The sequence below is a fragment of the Rousettus aegyptiacus genome, unplaced genomic scaffold (genome assembly GCF_014176215.1).
Source record: "Rousettus aegyptiacus isolate mRouAeg1 unplaced genomic scaffold, mRouAeg1.p scaffold_m13_p_3, whole genome shotgun sequence".
In the NCBI taxonomy this organism is placed as follows: domain Eukaryota; kingdom Metazoa; phylum Chordata; class Mammalia; order Chiroptera; family Pteropodidae; genus Rousettus; species Rousettus aegyptiacus.
In genome coordinates, this window is record NW_023416306.1 from 85,138,490 (window position 1) to 85,157,865 (window position 19,376).

The 19,376-nt window shown below is 36.1% G+C and overlaps 1 protein-coding gene and 1 pseudogene across 2 annotated transcripts in view; one reads left to right on the forward strand and one right to left on the reverse strand.

Annotated features, from left to right (window-relative positions):
* Positions 1-1,536: 1,536 nt before the first annotated feature.
* The window catches only part of UACA (uveal autoantigen with coiled-coil domains and ankyrin repeats), an 80,527-nt gene continuing 62,687 nt past the window's right edge, over positions 1,537-19,376 (forward strand). For both annotated transcript variants that reach the window (XM_016126892.2, XM_016126894.2), the window contains exon 1: positions 1,537-1,767. In XM_016126892.2, the coding sequence (XP_015982378.2) occupies positions 1,687-1,767 (81 nt within the window). In that variant the 5' untranslated portion in view covers positions 1,537-1,686. The remainder of the gene's footprint in view (positions 1,768-19,376) is intronic.
* LOC118600889 lies at positions 7,334-7,453 on the reverse strand (annotated as a pseudogene).

A 19,376-nucleotide genomic window follows, 5' to 3' on the forward strand; every position in this document is an offset into this window, starting at 1 on the left:
AAGGCAAGATTCGTGTTTGAGGAACAGGCTGAAGAGTAATATGCTTCGAGTGTCAGCTGGAGAACGAGGTTGGGTCCACAGAAACTTAAATGCCAGGTGAAGGAGTTAGATTTTATTCATTAGTCATTGAAGGTCTTCGAGTAGGAGAAGAATATTTTGTATTTTGATGATGGTTGGTAATTTATTGGTAATGGGAGAGGTAAGACTGGAGGTTGGGTGACTGGTTGGGAGGCTTCTATAATATCCAGGCATAAAATAATTTTGGCTCTGCAGTGGTAGTTAAAGATAGAGAGAGTAGCTAACCATTCACAGACACTATAATGAGCCAAGAAAAACCGAATGGCTATAGATCTTGAGGAAGAAGCCCAAGAAAATTTCCTTCTATAGAACTAAGAGAAAATTATTTACTATTTTGTCAAGAGTTAACACAGTTTTTGAATGCTGTCTCTCTTACAGAGTTCTGAAAACTTTCTTAAGTATTTGAATAAAGTCTTGAGTTATTCTAAGGAAACTCCAAAGAAAGCAACTGACCTTTCAGATAAAAGAAGTTCTTTGTTCTTTGAATGCTAGAATAAACATTTTGCTGGGGAAAAAATTGACTCCAAGGAAGACTTTGATGATGTCACGTTAACAGCAAAATATTGAGTGTTGCTCATGTTTATTCATCCTTCCCATAAGTTATTCTCATTATCCAGATTTATGGGCAAAATGAATTAATTTCATTGTATACTTTTACTTGTAATGTTTCTACAGGAAACAAAATTATTTTGGAAGTAAAGGTCATAATATATTTTTTAACTGCTTCTTATATCACTTTGGCCATGTGGACAATTTTTATTAAAGGCAACCCCAGCCCCTGTATTCCATCTCTTTTCCCTCCAAAGCAGTGGGTTCTTGACTCAACAAAAAATTACTGAGCACCTAACCAGCGCTTTGATTTACTGTAAGGTTTTTCAAAATCTGCTCTTAACTGGTTTTCTGTACCACCCACACCTTTTTCTTGGAGGAGGATTGTTTTTGGAGATCTTGATCCATGTGATTGTTTCCAGGTACTAAGGTTTGTGTAGTAAAACATCAGGGGAGGGAAGGGAAGTTGCTCTTGAAAGTCTGTGTGGAGGTAACCTGGAATCCTTTCTGGGACTCGCACACACACGCGCGCGCGCGCATACACACTGCAGGAAAGGAACTTGACTTGGGAAACAGCACGTGAGTGGGCAGAGGAGGGGAGTCCTGGAAGATGAGAGCTAGCCTAGGCTGGACCCCATGCTCTCTGCCGACCTGAGACCCCCGCCACCCAGGGAGGCGAGAGCCTGACTCTGGCGTCTCACCACACCGCAGGCCGCCCACCTCAATCGCTCTTCCAACTGAAGTTCCAAACTTTTCCTACAGCAGGGAGAGGAAGGGTGTTATTAAGTTAGAAAGGGAAGTCCCTCCTCCTTCCAGGGTTCCGATTGGTCGAGACCGACCCCACCCCCGCCAGAGCCGCGGACGGATTGGCTGGCGGGGGCGGGGGCCCTACTGAGACTGGCAGCCGGCGGTCGCCGGGGGCCGCCAGGTGGCAGGTGGGGCCGAGATCGCCGGCACCGCTGTGTGCTCCTCCGCCGGCGCAGCCAGCCCAGACTTTAAGGTTCGCGCGCAGGGCAGGCGCGTCGCACCCGCCGGGAGCGGGACTGCCCTGACTTGGCCATGAAGAGCCTCAAATCCCGCCTGAGGAGGCAGGATGCACCCGGCCCCACGTCGTCCGGCGCTGCCGCCGCCGCAAGCGCGGTGAGTCCCGCGGCCCGTGCGCGTCCCGGCTCCCTGCGCTCCCTTCCCGCGGAGTCTCCCTCTGCTCGGAAGCGCGCGCTCCTTCCTTGGCTTCTCAGCGCGCCGGGCTCCGCGGCCGCGGCGACTCCTCCTCCCTCGGGCCGGGGCTCCGCGTTTGCATGGAGACCCTGGGGACCCTCCCCTCCACCGCCTCCGGGCCTCGCGGGACCCCTGCCACGCCCCTTTCCTCCGGGCCTCGGAGCGCCTGGTTCGGAGATCAAATCGCTCCTTCCTCAATCCGATGTGCCTCGGTTGTGCCCCAGCACCTTCCCAGCAAACTCCGGGGCTTGTCCCGCTCCCCACGAATGTTCTGTCCCGGCCTGGCTCCGCGGGGGCCGTGGCGTGCGTCCCTCCGTCCCCCGGGCTGCGGGTGGGGCTGGAAGTTCGCGCCCCGCGTCCAGGTCGGGGACTCTGGACCTTCTGTGAATCCGAGACTCGGAGCATTGAGCGGTACCGGCCTGGGTAGACGTCTTCTACTGGCCGCTGTCTGTCTGTCACTGGGAAAGTTTGATTTCTCAGTGAGGCAGATGGACGCGGGCATAGTAGGAAGGACAGAGCCCCACTGGGTGGTAGCCTTGGAAGTGGTGAAATTGGGAAGATAGTTGCCCTGCTGGGCCATGTAAGCTCACCTGTACGACAAAGCCGTATCACAGGATCAAGTCTCACCCGGGGAAGGGGGGGGAAAGACCTCTGTTCTGTGTTGATGTGCAGCCCGTCTTCAGTGTGCACGCTAAATACTCAGGGCCTCTCTTTAGTTGGCAGGAAAATAGAAATCTTGAGAAACAGCCTGACTGCATATGTTGGAATTTAGATAATTTGGCAAGTTAGAAAAATGGCCATATCATCAAAATTCTATATTATCGGAATAAACGTTACTTAAACAGTCTTGAGTCAGAAAGGTAAAGGAGATGTAATGCTCCAACTGTCCAGTTGCCCATTTGAAGTAATTAAAATGGACCTTTATACTTTTACATAGATTTTACCAAATGATTATATGCTTTTTATAAAAAAACTAATCTGCTTTTGCTTTTGAGTTTACTCAGAATTGTGTCTTTCTTCCTATTTCTAGGACGGTTTTCTTGGATCTAAGGGAAATTCTGGTGAAACTAGGCTCTTCAATTCCCAATTTAAAAAAGGGATAGCGTCAGATGGCATATTTGATAATTTGATATTGTTTACTAAACCATGAAGTTGTTTTGTAAGAACATAGAAGGAAAGATTACTTTGTTTCACATTATTTTTTAAAATAATAATTGGAAGAAATGTCATTTACTGATATCAAAGGTCACTATAGTTGAGTTAAAGATTCTACTTTGTAGTACAGGCTGTGTTTTCAGCTTTAAAGTTATACTTTTCTAGATTTCTTCACAATATTTTCCTGTTTGGTTTACACTAAGGATTCACATCCCATTTGGAGGTTAATACACCTTAATTTTAATTTTTTTTCCCCTAGAAACGCAGAGTAGTTGTTACTGGTATTATCAGCTTGCCAATTTGCATTTTATACATTTAAAACATGAAGTGCATCTCTCTGAGCTTAAATCTTTAACATGTGCTAAACTGAGCATTTTATTATTTTTCCTAAAATAATGGCATAAAAATAAAGAGAAATAGTATAAAAAGTAGAACCCATCTGCTTAGAAAAGTGAACATCTCTCAGTTTAAGTTAAATATTATAATGTTTTATAAAGTAGTAAATGAAAATAAATGAGTGTGATGTCTAATAAAACCAAACTAAGCATTGACAGAATAAAATAAACGTACAGAAGAAAAAGTTTCCTTCTGTTTTTTAATGTATAAACCATAATTCCTGATGTCACATTTGGTCATATGTGTATGTTATTAAGTTTAAGCTTCTTTTTTTCTTTCTGCCTTCAAAAATATTTAAAATTTTGTTTGCTTTTGAATAGATAATATAGCACATGGGTTAATATTTGAAAGAAACAAAAATATTTACAGCAAATAGTCCTCCACCAGAATACTTTAGCTACTGTCTCTTTTTCTTAGAGGCCACTGGTGTTTTCAGTTGCTTGTGTGTTCCTTCAGGGAAAGTTTAGCAAATACAAGCAAATCTAAATATTTCTGTATATTCTTTGTAGAAATGGTTGCATACTGTACTTACTGTTCCATATCTTTTTTTTTAACTGTAAATACCTATACCTATTCGGAGCATCACCATTCTAATCTTTTACTATAACATACAATAAATACTGTGATGAATAAGCCTGTATATATTTCAGGTGTGTATGTGAACGCATGCAGGATCAGTTCCTAAGAATGGAATTGCTGGGTTAAAGGATACATGCATTTGTAATTTAGTAGAGTTAAATTCCTTCCATGTATCTTGTACCCAGTGTGTGAGAAATTATTTTTTTCTGCTTTTGTTCGTATAGAGTTTTTGATCTTTTTGAGCCTGACAGGTAAATGTGGTATCTTAGGATAGTTTAAATTTGTATTTGTCTTATTGTGACTGAAGTTGAGCATCTTTTCATAGTTTTAAGAGTCCTTCGCATGTTCTTTTTTGTGAACAATTTATCTTTCTCTTTATTTATCGGGTTGTTGATTTTTTCCTATTCATTTGTATATACTTTATGTCAGAAAAATTAGCCCTTTTAGTATTAATGTTTTTTCTTAAATGGTTATTTGTCTTATGACTTCGTTTATGGTGGCTTTTGCTATGCCACCATACAATTGATTTATCAACCTTTTATTTTGTGACTTTTAGGTTTATGTTATATTTTGGCCTTTCCACTCTGTAATATTAAACCAAAAAAACAAACAAACAAACAAAAAACAAGGTCTCTTTTTTTTCCCCTTTATTTTTTTCTTTACATTTAAATCTTTGATCCATGTAGAATTATTCTGGTGTAAAGTAAGAGGTATACATCTTGCTTTCTTTTTTCTGCCCATTTTCTCCCCATGGCTACCTAATTTGAATCTTAAAGCATTCATTTAGTTTTCATGGCAATGATCACAATTTGTTCTGCACGGCTTTGATTTGAGAAAAAAAATTAAAATACCTATTTTGTAAATATTTTCATGTATTTATTTAAGCTTTTTATCTGGAGACACATTAGAAATAGACTAAGGTATGTAAATATTTTATGATATTATAGTATGTGAAATATTAGCATATAGTATGTGAAATAATTTAGCATATTAGCTTAATATGCTAAATTGTAATTATATGCAGATTATGTGCAGAAAAAGTTATTTAAAGTATTTTGAATAATACCATGGTTGTAAATATGCCAGTGAGTTTAGAGTTTACTAAGTGGATGTATGTTTATATGCATATAAATAAATAGTTCACAATTACAAATTATGGGTAAAATACATTTGAAAGTTCTTTACTAATTAAGTCTGGAGATAGCTGCATCTTTTAATCATAAAATAAGACAATTTTTGTTGTTAGATTTATTTTTAATTACTAAATTGGGGCTTCATATTTCTGAAAGATAATTAAATGACTAAATACTGTTTTTGATCTAGCCAATTACATATGTACAGTCAGTTCCATATACAGTTATATGTATAATTATAAATACAGTGAGAATAATAGGCTTGTTCCAGTTTCACCTACTTCAGATTAGGAAATTTGAGTAATTAAAATTAAGGGACTGTAATTCTACAACTGGTAGTAGTCTGCAAACTTTGTAAGTACTGCAATATTATAAGTAGACATTTTGGAAGGGAGTTCCCCTTTAAATTGTACTTATGGTCAACATTTGTAGCTGAGCTTAGTAAATTCTTGCTTTAAAGTAATCTCTGACCTGGGATGTTCTGTAGTGATCATTTTTGCTGCCCTTTCTTTAGGCTACTCTTAAAATGTGGCAATGAATTTTACAAATCAGTGATAAAATGTGTTCTAAAGCATCTTATTATCTCAGTACTCTGAAAAAATATTGATATTTCTGAAAGAATTTAGAGTTATGGATATAGCAACTGAAATCTTCAAAAACTTCTTTGAACAGAAGTTTGAGATGTTTAGAAAGTATAAGAGATTAAATATGATATTGTTTTAGTTGTGGTTTTATGAATGAGGGCTTTGTGTTTTCCACTCAGAGATTTGGGTTTATTTGAAAAGATAGCAGTGTTATTTTAACAATGATTTGGGGTAATGATAATTAAGGTCATAAATTGTTATATTTAATTTAAGCTCCTGGTACTTAATTGAGCACTGTTGACCCATTTTCATTAAAGATGCCAACCTTTAATTAAAAATGCTCACTTTAATTAAAACTTATTCAGACAGTTTTCTAGGATTATCCTTGCATTGTATTTCTTGGTGGTTCTTGAAGGAAGATCACAGTGAAGAGGCCCTCATTTTATACTTTTGGATGTCAACCCAGCCTCAGTTTTGCTCAGGTCTTCGTGCCAATTTGAATTGTTGAATTTTATTATAATATTATAATGTCTTTTGGTGTATAATGAGTCCTGTTATTTAAATAATGAGTAGCTAAGGATTTTAATTCTTTTAATAAGAGTGGAGCAATAATTCTATGTCTTTATTTATTGCGCATATATATAATTTTCAAATTTAAAGTTATTCAATTTTAAATTTGCTCAGCAGTCACCTTATTTAGTTTGGAAAACATTTAGGGAACACATAAGCGAAGCTTAAGAATGAATTAATAACAAGGTCATCATTGAAGAATTGGATAATGCTAAATTGGGAGCAGAAAACGTGCAAGATGAGCCTGGAATCCATTGTTAGGCTAGAAAGCAAGAAGACTCTCAAAGACAAGAACTTGGGAGCCAACTTGGCCAATGATAGGACAGTGTTATCACCAGTAAGGATAATATGGCAGTAGACAGACATCTTTAAATTTATGAGTTCATAATAATGATTATGAAAACAAAACAAAAAATAAGAAACTTGTTAGGGAACTGATGTATTCTTTAAAGGTCTTGAAAATCAAGAGGAAAAATGAAGCATCATGTTTTTTCTTGGGGTAATCAAATATTTGGTAAGGGAAAGTTTGTCTGTTATAAAAGCTGTTTTATCCTAGCTAATAGGTGAAGATGGGATGATAGAATTAGTATATCACAGTTTTGCAACTTTGACTTCATAGATCTGGAGTCTAGACAGTGATTATCAGTTCCAAAAAGAAAGTCAACCAGATCGAATTTATCTCCTGATGGAAATATTTATTACCATTAATAGTCTTGACAAAATAACCAAACCTGAAAAGGAGGCCTCTAGATCTAACCATTTAACAGAAAACATAGGGGATGGAGGAATGTGAGGATGCAATCAGCAAAACTCTATTCGTGGGAAAATATAGAAACAATGGCCTGGTTTCTTCGAAGGTGTATTATAAGAAGGAGAAAAAAATGTAAGATAAATCTAGAGATTACAAGAGATTTGGGAGACATATTAACCAATTGCAATGGTAGACTTCGTTTAGAACCTGATAATATAACTAAAAAATAAGTTTATAAGACAATTGGGGAAATGTAAACATTAACCGGATACATGGTGATATTACAGAATAATAATAATAATAATAATTATTATTATTTACACTCACAGCACCCAGTCTTCCTAGGCAGTCTCCCATCCAAGTACTAACCAGGCCCAACCCTGCTTAGCTTCCAAGAGGAGATGGGATTGGGCTTGTTCAGGGTGGCATGGCCCATACATGGGAATTATTATTTTAAAAGATTTAAATGTGACAATAATAGTAATGTGGACATGTTTTACAAAGAGTTTTTATCTTTCAGAGAAAAATTTAGAAGTACACTATTTACAGGAGAAATGATAGGAAGTCTGGGATTTGCTTCAGAGTAATCTGAGTGGGTAGGTGGGAGAAGTAAGTGGGAAGTGTCGTTGAGATATAGGATTGGTCATCACTTAGTAATTGTAGCTGGTTGGGTCATGATACTTCTGCATTTACTTTTGTGATATTTCTGATTTTGTATATGTTCTAAAATTTTTAAAAGATCAAGCTATAGGCTTCAATACTTTTAAGATTAGTTAATATCCATCACATCAGCAAATCAGGTTTTAATTAAAAAAAAAACTTTAAGAGTACTAGAAATAAAATAACAATAATAAAATATGTTAAGAGCCATAATAGAGTTGTATATAAATTGCCATGGGAGCATGGAGGGTGGGGTCAGTGAAAGAGGTAAAAAAGCATAGCTTGAGCCTGGGCCAGAAGGACAGTTTTCAGGGCTTTCCAAGCAAAATCATAGCGAATGCAATGGTGTGGAGCCATGAAATTACATAGCCCACCGAGAGAGCACTATGTCTGGAAATAAACTGGGGCGTTACGGTGGGGGATGGCGCAGATGAGGTGTAGGCAGGTGCAAGTAAGGAGTTAAAGGGTGGTAACTTGGAGGATATAGTCAAAGGAAGGTTTCTATTTCTTTTTTGTTTTTTTAATGTAAATTAAAATTTTGAATTCCTTGACAAGTTTAAACCATTGTTTAGAGAGATCTGTGACTGAAACTGAAGTTTCATCAGAAATTATCCTGTGAGTTAACAAGTTTATCCTTCTTTTCCCTTTCCTACCATAATTAGTTAATAGCCAGCAACTGTTGTTCTCTCAGCCCTGTTTAACTTGCACTTGTATCCTTGGTGAAGAAATCTTGATTCAAGTATATTAGATTTAAACATCATAACTCATATATTTGCTCTTTCATCTCCTGTCAGGTCTTGTCACAGATTATGCAAACATTTGTCTGTCCTGACACCATGGGATATAGGAAATTGTTGAAAATTTCTACCTTCATGATCTTATTTATGCAAGAGAAGTCAAATGGATTTCTATAGGGAATATGCCTAAAAATAAGTAGTTGAAATGGTACTTCCTGAAATTAGAAATAGAATGATAGGATTGTATATGCATATTACCTCATTTTCTTAAATCATATTTTCTCTTCTAGGCTTAAAAATACAGCAAAAAAAAAAAAAACAAGAATAAATTCATGTTTATAGTCATAAAATAGTTTTATCTGTTGGACTATTTTTATCAGGAACCCTGAATGTTATTGACAGTTACCAATTTATTTTGAAATGGTATAGTCTCCAAAGTGATGTGCAAAAGAAGAACTGATCGTCTAGTGACTAAAGCTCTGGCAAAGGATGGGATGTGATGAGCTCTAATTATATAATCGAATCAGACTTAGCAAGTCTGATGTACTCTTGAGAGAGAGTAGCTGTATGACTGAACCAGTTAAGATAAATAGCTGTCTATTGTTTCAAAGCCGTTTCCCTCCATAAAAGTTCATTGCAGGAAACAAAATATAGTTGAAGATAAAGACTCAAACAAGTGACCCTTAATACTATTTCCCATGCCATAAACTGCTGGTTATACTCTTTTTTAAGATTCTGTACTGCCCACAGGAAATGATATATATATAATTTTTTGAATCATATTTGGTCGCAATAGTCTTTGTTTTTAAAATCATAAGTAATTTGAAGAGATTTGAGCAGATTCAAATGTCCCATCAGGAATATGCAGTAAATGGTAGTAAGTTACTTAAAAGGAACTTACTTACAAGAAACTCGAGTGCCAATAGCCAATATTTATTGAATATATATGTTCCAGACATCAGTTTAAGTTCTTCGCATTAACTTGGTCTTCACAGCAACCCTAAGAAGTGGATACTATTGCCATCATTTTACAGATAAAGTTAAATAATTTACCTGTCCAAGGTGATTAATGGAGAGCCAGGTAGTCTGGCTTGGAACCCATTTCATTAATCATTGTGAACTGATATAATTTAAAATTTAAAGCTGTAGTATTTGAACTTTAAGCTATGTATCAAAAAAATTGGAGGGAGCTGTGTTTGTGGGGAAGTAAGGTCTTTTATTGTTTCTGTTGATTCTTTCTTGTTCATTGAAGAGCTTTGCATCTTTATTTTTGCTACTTGGTCATTTATAGATTAGAGAGTAGTGTGTGTCTCTCACTATAGTAGTGTTTCTGCCACCTCCCTTATATTTCAAACAGTTTTGTGTGATGTTCTTAATTTGTAATAAGGACGCATTTAGGTTCATGGCTGTTTTATATTCACTGTAGAGTGTAACTAGTGCTATAAAAGTCTCTGATTTGTCCCATTATAACTTTTGTCTTGAGTTGTACTTTTTTTTTGTCATATTATATCCCTTTTGCCTTTTTGCTTTGTGTATATGTGTCAATTCATCCAGTATATTATCCTATCATCTTTGGTTTTAGATATTTAGGAGGATGTTTAGGTGAAGTAAGTCCAGAGAATCTGAATTCCAAATTATTGCTTTACTATCTGGAGGGATATGTGTGTATGTGCATGTGTGTGTGCTTCTAAAAGGGTATATACTTTTTTAGGGGACAGATGATAATTTTTTTAATATTGAACTTATTGATATGTTGTCAGTATTTGACACAACCTTTGTAGTAAGGTTTTCCCTTTCAGGTGCCCAAATCTATATATATTTTTAATCTCAGAGACTTTTGTTTAATTTTTTTCTTCTTACCAGATTATGACATTATTGGAGAGAGAAAAAAGAGGGGGAAGGACATATACATCATGCTTCCTAAACTAAAAAAGCGAGTGTGTAATAATTCTTCCAGCTTCTTTTTGTTATTCCATGGTTTTCTCATCTGCAGGGCACTTATGCTGTGCAGAGGTGGGGGTACTATGAAAATGAGTCTCCAGTGGGGAAGCCTTGTGCGTGAGGTTCTGGTGATCTTTTCCGCTGTGTATATGAGGAATAGACCACAAACACTTGCTGATTTAGTTATTTTAATGGGAGATCTTTTTAATGAGAGGATTTTTTTAATGAGAGATATTTTTTATGATTCAAATCTTTCAAAAATTAACATTTTTTATTTTAAAGTATTTTATGATATATAAACAACATACATGTCAATGGATAAGTGGACAAAAGTGGAAAGAAGAGTGTTTTCTCAACCTTAGAAAAGGCGAACTGTGGGCCAAAGAATGTCCGTTCATAGCTCTTGGAGCAGTAAAAAGGGTCTGGGTAATATCTTAGGGTTACAGGGTCAAGCTCTGCAGTTTAGGTGACTTGGGTTTGAATCTTGCTGCTCCAATAACCAGCTTTGTGACCTTGGGCAAGTTACTTAAATATACTTGTTTCTCCATTTGGTAAATGGGGAAATAGTTAACTCAAATGTTATTGTTACTCACTGAAAAACCTCTCTAGAAGTCATTTCATTTTTGTCCTTTATAACTAGATGAATAGCAAGCAATCTTGCCTAATCTTTCCCTTTCCAATTAATACATTCCCTCCTGGGTGTTTATTTAACCTCTCTTCAAAAGATCATCTACTGTAGCCTCCTGCTCCAAGGGAGGTAGGTGGTATCACTATTTTCCGTTTATTTAAAAATATATATATTTCTTGAGGTCTAGGCTAAGCACTGAGGGATGAGAGGATGAGGAAAATGAGAGTCTCCAAATATTGTGGGGGGAGCTCTGTAAACAATGTAATCACTGCTGTGATAGAGGAATGTACAAGTTGCTGATTCATTCTGGCTGAGGAATCAGTGAAGGCGTTTTTGCAAGATGAACTACTGATGCTGCTTTATGTTAAAATTTAGGTGGGATTCATATAACATAAAATTGACCATTTTAAAGTGAGCAATTCATCACCCCAAAAGGAAACTCTACCCATTAAGCAGTTGCTTTCTAGCTTCCTTTCCCTAACCCCTGGCAACCAACAATCTGTAGGATGAGTTCTTAATCTGAGGCTAAAAAGAAGTGGGTAGTTGTGATCCAAGAAAGGATAAAGTTCCTTTCCGAAGGAACAGCAAGAACAAAGGCATGCAGCTGAGAAATGTCACAGAGTTGGGAGAGGGGGCAGTTGGATAGTCAACTCAGCTCCAATGGATCATATATAACGGGCAAGGGGATTGAATGGGAGACAGGCAGCATGGGAGGTTGGGGCTAAATCTTGAGATGGCTTAAAAATCTGCCATGTTTTAAGAGTGTCGGACTTTGTCCTATGTTTCAGAAATGGAGACTCACATGATCAAATGTGTTTTATTAGATGGATTAGTGTGGTAGCTTTGTTCAGGATGGATTTGAGGGGGTCTGGCCTGGAGGCGAGTAGATGGTTTATGAGGCCGCTGCAATAGTAGAGGTAAAAATTAGTGAGGGCCTGAATCATTACAATGATGGGATGGTGGAGAGGAGAGCACATGTTAAGAGAAACATGGGTCACCTGAGACCCAGAGAAGTTGTGACTTGCTGAAGACACTCATTGTTAACAGATAAGTTGTCAGAGCCTTTGCCTGCTGTCCTTGAGTGATTCCCACTAAGCCCCCTGGGCTCTGTGTAGTGTGAAGAAAAGTGCAGTTCCTGACTGCAGGTAATTCCGTTCTAAGTGAGAGGGAGAACACCGTCTCCATCTTCCAGTGTGCTAGCAGCCTAGTGTTGTTTTAAAGGGTATTAAAATTGATTTGGAGGAATAGCTCAATGTTCTGATGATGGTGGTTGAAAATACTTTTGAAAGTTTAATTTACTGTGCTAATCAGCATTATAATCACAGATTTTTAGCAGGTAATTAATTTATTTTCTCCAACTTTTTATTATAAAAAATGGAAACATACATAGAATGAGAAAGCATAGTGCAGTGAATTGGGATCTACCTGCTCATTACTTAGATTCAAAAGTTAACATTCTGCTATATTTGCTCTAGATATGTGTATGTGTGTATACATATGTAAGTATACACACATGTTCTCTGGATCTTTTGAAAGTAAGTTGCAGACGTTACATTTTACCTTTCAATACAATAGCTTTTATCACTTAAGAATAAGACATCTTCTTGTCTATAAAATAATAGCGATATTTTAAACTGTAACTTTATAGGTGGGGAAACTGAAGCGTTATATAACTTATGAGGATGAAACAGATTTGGAAGAAATAATGTTTTTCAGTTCCTCAGATGGCTGTATCTTACATTGTACATGATAATATTATCTCTTAAATTTCGGTAATACTGTATTACTATGCTGATTTTTGTCACATCCATGGAACACTGTTAATATCCTTTTTAAATGACTTTAAAACATTTAAATAGGAATATATTTATTTAGAAAGGAGACTGTATGAAGAACAGGAAGAAAAGGGGATCTTAGTGGGTTCTGAGCTGCAGAAATTATCTTTATAATGAACATATCTAAGGAAGGAACAGTAGTTTAGGGGTCGAGGCAGGTGGCAGAAAGAGGTTGGTGAGCCAGGCATGTGGCTGCAGGCTGTATGTGAGTACTTGGACTCTGCTGGTTTTGTCACTAGGTTGAGCCAGGGACCAGGCTTTGGAACTCCTATTGGATATTTTTCTTTTATTTGTCACTCCATGTTCCAGGCCCCCATTGCTGCACATATCCCTGTTGCAAGCTGATATTACATGATCTGGAACCTTAGAAGGAGCTGCCAATAGACTGTGCCACCTGCATTTGTCTTTGTGCTGGTGAGGTCTATACATCTGCAAGGTGTTATATGGCCCACACTCTGAGAGATGCTTAATTTCAGTATTCTCTTACTAAGTAAATACCTTATTTTTGTGGATTGACTTTTTAAAACTTTGTTTTATAGCTAAGAATTATAATTTATTGAAGTTCTTAATTATTAGCACATAGTCTTTTAGTACTGCTTGCCAGGCACTGTGTTGCCTAGGGAATGCAAACAAATTTCAGTGTATATTCAATATTATTTGAAGTTTATTTTTCTTAATTCCTTTTCTCTAAACTTAAAAATCACCTGAAATTACAAAAAATTTTTCCATCCCGAATGTGTTTTATTCAGCTAACAAAATAACATATTTTTTCTCACTAAATTTTCATCATAAAAGAGAGCAATGAATGAGTGTTTTGCAAGCGATGGAAAACATTACGCTTTTGATAAAGAGTTGAAGCTATTGTTAGTATTTTATATTTATGGCTGCTATGAGCTTCTCATTCCATGGTATCATTCATAGCCATCAATGTGCTCTTTCTACTAGTAAATATCAATAGGCTGAATCTTGGCTTATTTTCCTGGGAACAAGTCTTTGGAGTTCTTTTGAAGGACACCTTATCTACTTGTATATTTGCCATTGTATACGTTGTAATTACTTTGAGACTAAAAATTTCAGCAAAATTCAATTCCATTAATCATTGACAGACTTTTTTTTTTTTTTTTTTTGTCTCAACACTTCTGTTGCCTGCCCTCATTTTCTTTGGTCACTCTAAGAACTGTTATCCATCCTCCTTGTAGACTGCCCCACCTTGGATCCAGTGCCAGCCTATTGACAGGTTGTTGGTAATTTTTAGCCCATTGGTAGCTGAGGTTTAGAAAGAGTTCTCTAAGCGGATGAAGTTCCTAAAGGCTAACAAACATATTTATGGTATATAATATTTTAGTTAAATATTTAATTAATTTAAGAGATATTTATTTGGTACCTTGAAGTTTATTTTTCTTAATTCCTTTTCCTTTAATTCCTTGACACTTTCTTTTCACAATGAGAGGATGTGACTAGAAAATTGCCCCCAAAAGGTGACAGTTTTGTTTTTTTTTAAACTAGGAAAAAGTTCAGCTCCCTTTTAAATTAATTTTTAAATTCATATAATTTATACTCTTTCAGAGTTTAAAATAACCTTACATTTCACTTCTTTACATGTTTAAATGTTAGATTTTTAGCATGTTAGGGTGGAAAGGACCTTAAAGTTTTCTAGTCTAGTGGCTAGATGACCTTTAAACTTTCTGAGTACAATCCACAGTTAGTAATACATTTCCACTGTGATGCAGATGTGTGATAGGCAGAATTCCAAAAAAGCTCCCTCCCATGATTTCCCTCCCTAATCGCTAGGATTTTGAGTATGATGAGGTAACATGCCCATGATTGTGTTATGTTACATGGTAAATGAGATTTTGTGGATGTAATTAAGGTCACAAATCACTTGAGTTAGCCAAAGGGGAGATTGTCCAGGTGGACTTACTCTAATCACCGGAACCCATTGAAAACAGATTTAACTCTGGCTCGCACCTCAGTCCTACAGCTGCAGGCAACTGAAGTCTGTCAACCACCTGAATGAGCCTGGAAGTGAATTCTTCCCCACACAAGAGCCCAGCCTGGCTAACACCTTGATTTTGGCCTAAGAGAACCTAAGCGAAGAACCCAGTCCACTGGACCTGGATCTCTGACCTATAGAACTGTGAACTAAGTGTTGTTTCTAAGCGTCTTAAGTTTACAGTAATTTTTTTACAGTAATAAAACACTACAACATAAGACTATTTTGTAACTGTATGAAGAAATTCTGTGGAAGAAATGGAAATCTTATTAGTGAAAAAATCAAAATGAAAAATCTAGGTATAACCTGTTAATAGTTATATAAAACATTCACATGGTAAAAGACCAGTAGGAGATATACAAAGATGGTCATAGTTATGAATTATGAAATATTTATTTTCCATTTCTTTATTTTTATAATTAAAATAAATTTATATTAATATAATTTATAATAAACTTATTTATGTAAAACTAAGAACTTAAATTTATTTGGGAATTTATTACTGGGAGCATACTTATTCATAGTCCTAAGACTGTTGGCAAGTTTTACACATGAAAAACTTATGAATGTTTTTCTGAAATTGCTTAATTACTGAATATATGTTAAGATAATTGCTATCAAGAACCTATAGGTAACAAATCAAAAACCCTACATTCCTTAACATTCACCAATTCACTAATTTGCTGAGGAAATAGCTTTTGCTCTCAGATCTGAGAAGAATGCACAGGCCTGTACATTTTTTGAAAAGAGATTCTGTGTCTAGGAGCGGCCGTTGGAAAGATAGATTTAAAGTTGCTCACATGACCTTTAAAGATATCAAAGGACTTGTTCTTATTATTGTCTTCAAAACACTAAAAGTAATTTACCCTTCTTAAAGAGTTTTATTGCAAGGGGTCCTATAAGTTAAGCTTTATTAATTAGAGCTTTTTTGTACACCCATTGAGGAAATAGAACAACAGATTTCTTAATTGCTTAGAGCTAATTGCATTCCTGCTGTTGAACTGTTTTGTGTAGGAAAGGGTGAGTCACAAAGAAGGAAGGAACTACACTTAGGACACATTGAAAACACTTGGGGTGTGGTAGTGTGTTTGGGTATATTCTTAAGACAAAAGAAGTGTCTCATTTAATGCAATGAGGCTATCATGTAGGATTTTTTTGTTGTTTGTTCTTACCAATAGAATAAACTTTTCCTGTGCCTGCTCCTGACTGCTTAGCATTGAAGGTACTTCTTAAAAAAGACCAAAAGTAGGAAAGGAATAGTATTGCATGGTGAAGGTGAAACCCTATTCTATAGTTACTTAATTGTTAGAACTAACAGTTCTAACCATATAGTATTTTATTACTTTTCAGTGTTCCTGGGTGATAACATTGATTCAGTTTAAATACCATTAATTGGAAAGATTGACTAAAATATAACATTTTCATTGAAAGTGTTAATACACACATTAAAAAATTATAAACCACTTTTAAACACGAAGCCAACTTTATAAAGGGCAGAGTTTTGGAGTCCCAGAATGCCCTTCTTTTCCACTTTCACAATTTAAAAACTTTTAAGTGGTCTAAATGTATACGTATAATGACCCATTCTGCTGGGTTCCCCATTCCACATTCGCTACATCACTCTAGTAGGCTAGGCAGGCCTTGTGGTTCTTTGAGGGGACACAGAGATAATGATGACTAAGGTATAAGTACTGAAGTGTAGTATAGGACAGACCTTGGGGATGCAAATATCTGGGTGCTGTTTTCTGATGTGAAGTACAATTCTTGCGGGACTGGAAGTGGGATTGGGATTAAAACAAATGATTCTTGCCTCATATTTTTGGCTCACTGCCTGGCCTTGAGAATGAGTCCTTCCTTAAATTTGGTGCCCTAAGCCCTTCACTCCTCTGATCTTGGTCCAAGCTCTGCTCGTTGATACATCACAGGGTTAGCAAATTACCCCATTTTCTTTTCTCTGAAGGAAAAACTATTATTTTTCACTAAGAGAATCCAGAATAAGGGCCTTTAAGTGGGTTCTTGTATATATGACTTCACTTGGCCAATGCTATCACAGATTTGTACCTCAGTGTAAGCTAGAGAATATTTAGTTTATAAAGATTCACAAGATTTCCTATTTTTTTGAAGTGGTTTGATTTATATATAGGATTTCTGGTAACATAAGTATTGGGAAAACACTTTAAATCAATCTATTTCATGACTGACTGCTAGGTTTTCCAATATGTTTCCTATTTTTTTAATTACCAATTGCCCAGATAATATTCCGATGTTTTAAAATTAATGCCTTCTACTTATGTAATTTATTATAGTGGCTTTCTATGGTATGTTTCACATTTATAATTGGTGTTAGAGTGAGAGGTAGAATTGGAAGGTAAATTGCCATTGTCATGAAATGGGAAGACACAATGATTGGATGTGAACTATACTTTTGAGACAGAGTTTTATATTTGGAGGTTGTGAGAGAAACATTACAGATTTATTTATTTATTTATTTATTTATTTATTTATTTATTTATTTATTGAAAAATGGACCAATCTGGGGTTTATATTGACTTCAAAATGTGGTAATATTTTGATTAAATATGTAATTATATATTTAGGAAGCAACCTAGGTGTTCATTGATAGATAAATGGATAAAGAAGATATGATGGATGGACCTAGAAGGTATTCTGTAAGTGAACTAAGACAGAGAGAGACAAGTACTGAATTATTTCCCTTATATGCAGAATCTAAAAAACCAAAACAACTGAATGAAATAAACAGAAACAGATGCATAGATATAGAGAATAAGCTGTTGGTTGCCAAAGAGGAGAGGGTGGGGGGATGGGTGAAAAGAAAAAACTAAAAACATTTTATTGAATATATATTGTTGATTCATTAAAAATTTTATAAATTAGCATGAATCTATGTCTTGAAACTTTGAATTTTTAATATGGCAAGAGTTTGATATACATCTTACATATCTATAAGTAATGTTTCCATTTTAGAATCATTTGAACATACTTTTAAAGTAAAATTAGTTAATAGTAGCAGGAAGAAGACCAAGTTGTCTTTACCATAATTCCTTCCTTTATAGCAGAGGTTCTCAACTGTGGGTGATTTTGTTCCATAAAAGACATTTGGCAATGTCTGGAGACAGTTTTGGTTGTCACAACTTGGGAGGTACTACTGGCACCTATATCCTTTAGTGCACAGGTCAGCCCTTCCACGACAAATATTATCTGGCCCAAAATGTCAATAGTGCCAAGGTTGAGAAACCCTGTGTTATAGGATTCATAACAAAGTATAGTTGATGTCAACCTTTCTATTTTTCATAATCTCTCATCTCAGGAGAACCAGCAGTTTAAAATAGTGCTTTTGCCATGTTATAAGGTAGATTGATTATAAAAATGGTCCCATTCTCTACCCTTCCTTGTATCCATAGTCTTTGCAATGTGACTTCATTTTTCAGCTTCTCGAATGTAGATTGTGTTGTGCTTTGCTTTGGACAATAGAATGCGTTGGAAATGTTGTTCAGCCTAGGTCTTTAAAGATCTTTCATGCTTCTCTTCTGTCTTATGAACAAGCCTGCTGATTACCAGTTGCCCCTGTTGCCCCAACTGACAGCTAACCAATCACCAGACATGGGAAAGAAGCCATTCTAGACCAGCCGGACCTCAACCAACTTGGCCATTGCCTGTGCATGGGCTAAAGCTGAGATTACTCAGTCCGGCCCAGCATAACAGAACTGCCCAGTTGACCTGTAGACTCATGAGCAATAATAAACAGTAGCTGTTTTAAGTCACCGTGTTTTGGTTTTGCAGCAATAGGAAATGGACATACCTGCTTTTTCCTCTAAAGAGTTCAACAGGCCAGTTTTTTGTTGTTTTTGTTTTTTTACAGAACATCCCACAATTTGGGTTTGTTTGATTGCTTCCTAATTATCATGGCAAGAACACCAACTATTTTAGTTAGAGTTTTAAGCAAAGGAATGACCTGATCTGACTTGTGTTTTTAAAAAAATATTCTGACTACTGTGTGGAGAGTAAACTGTAGCAGAGGGACAAGGGTAGAACCAGGGAGATCAAATAGCATACTTAGGGATGCAGAAACAGGAAAATACATAAACTATAATAGTTCTTTTTGCCATTGACTAATATAAATTGAATTAAAAAATTTCTACTATGATGGAATATTTCATACAGTTTATAAATAGGTTACAGTCTAATTTTATCTGCTCTTCGGACAGTAAAGTTCAGAAAAATATCAACTTAAAATTGAACTAACCAATTAGTATTTCTTATTATTTCTGTGTGATATGATATCACATAATTTTAAAGTAACCTATTTGTTTTGATTATGTACATTTTTCTGGTTGTTATACAATTATTTAGTAATCAAATGGGGAAACTTTATATTGTGGTTTGTTAAGTAATATATTTATGAATTTTAGAAACATAAATTAAGTGTAAATTTTTCTCTCATAGATTACTACCCGCCCCCCTGCCCGCCCCACCAAATAATGCCAGGGAAGAGGAGAGAGACTTCCTTTTTATATATCTTTCTCTATACTGTTGGGTCTTTCTAAAACC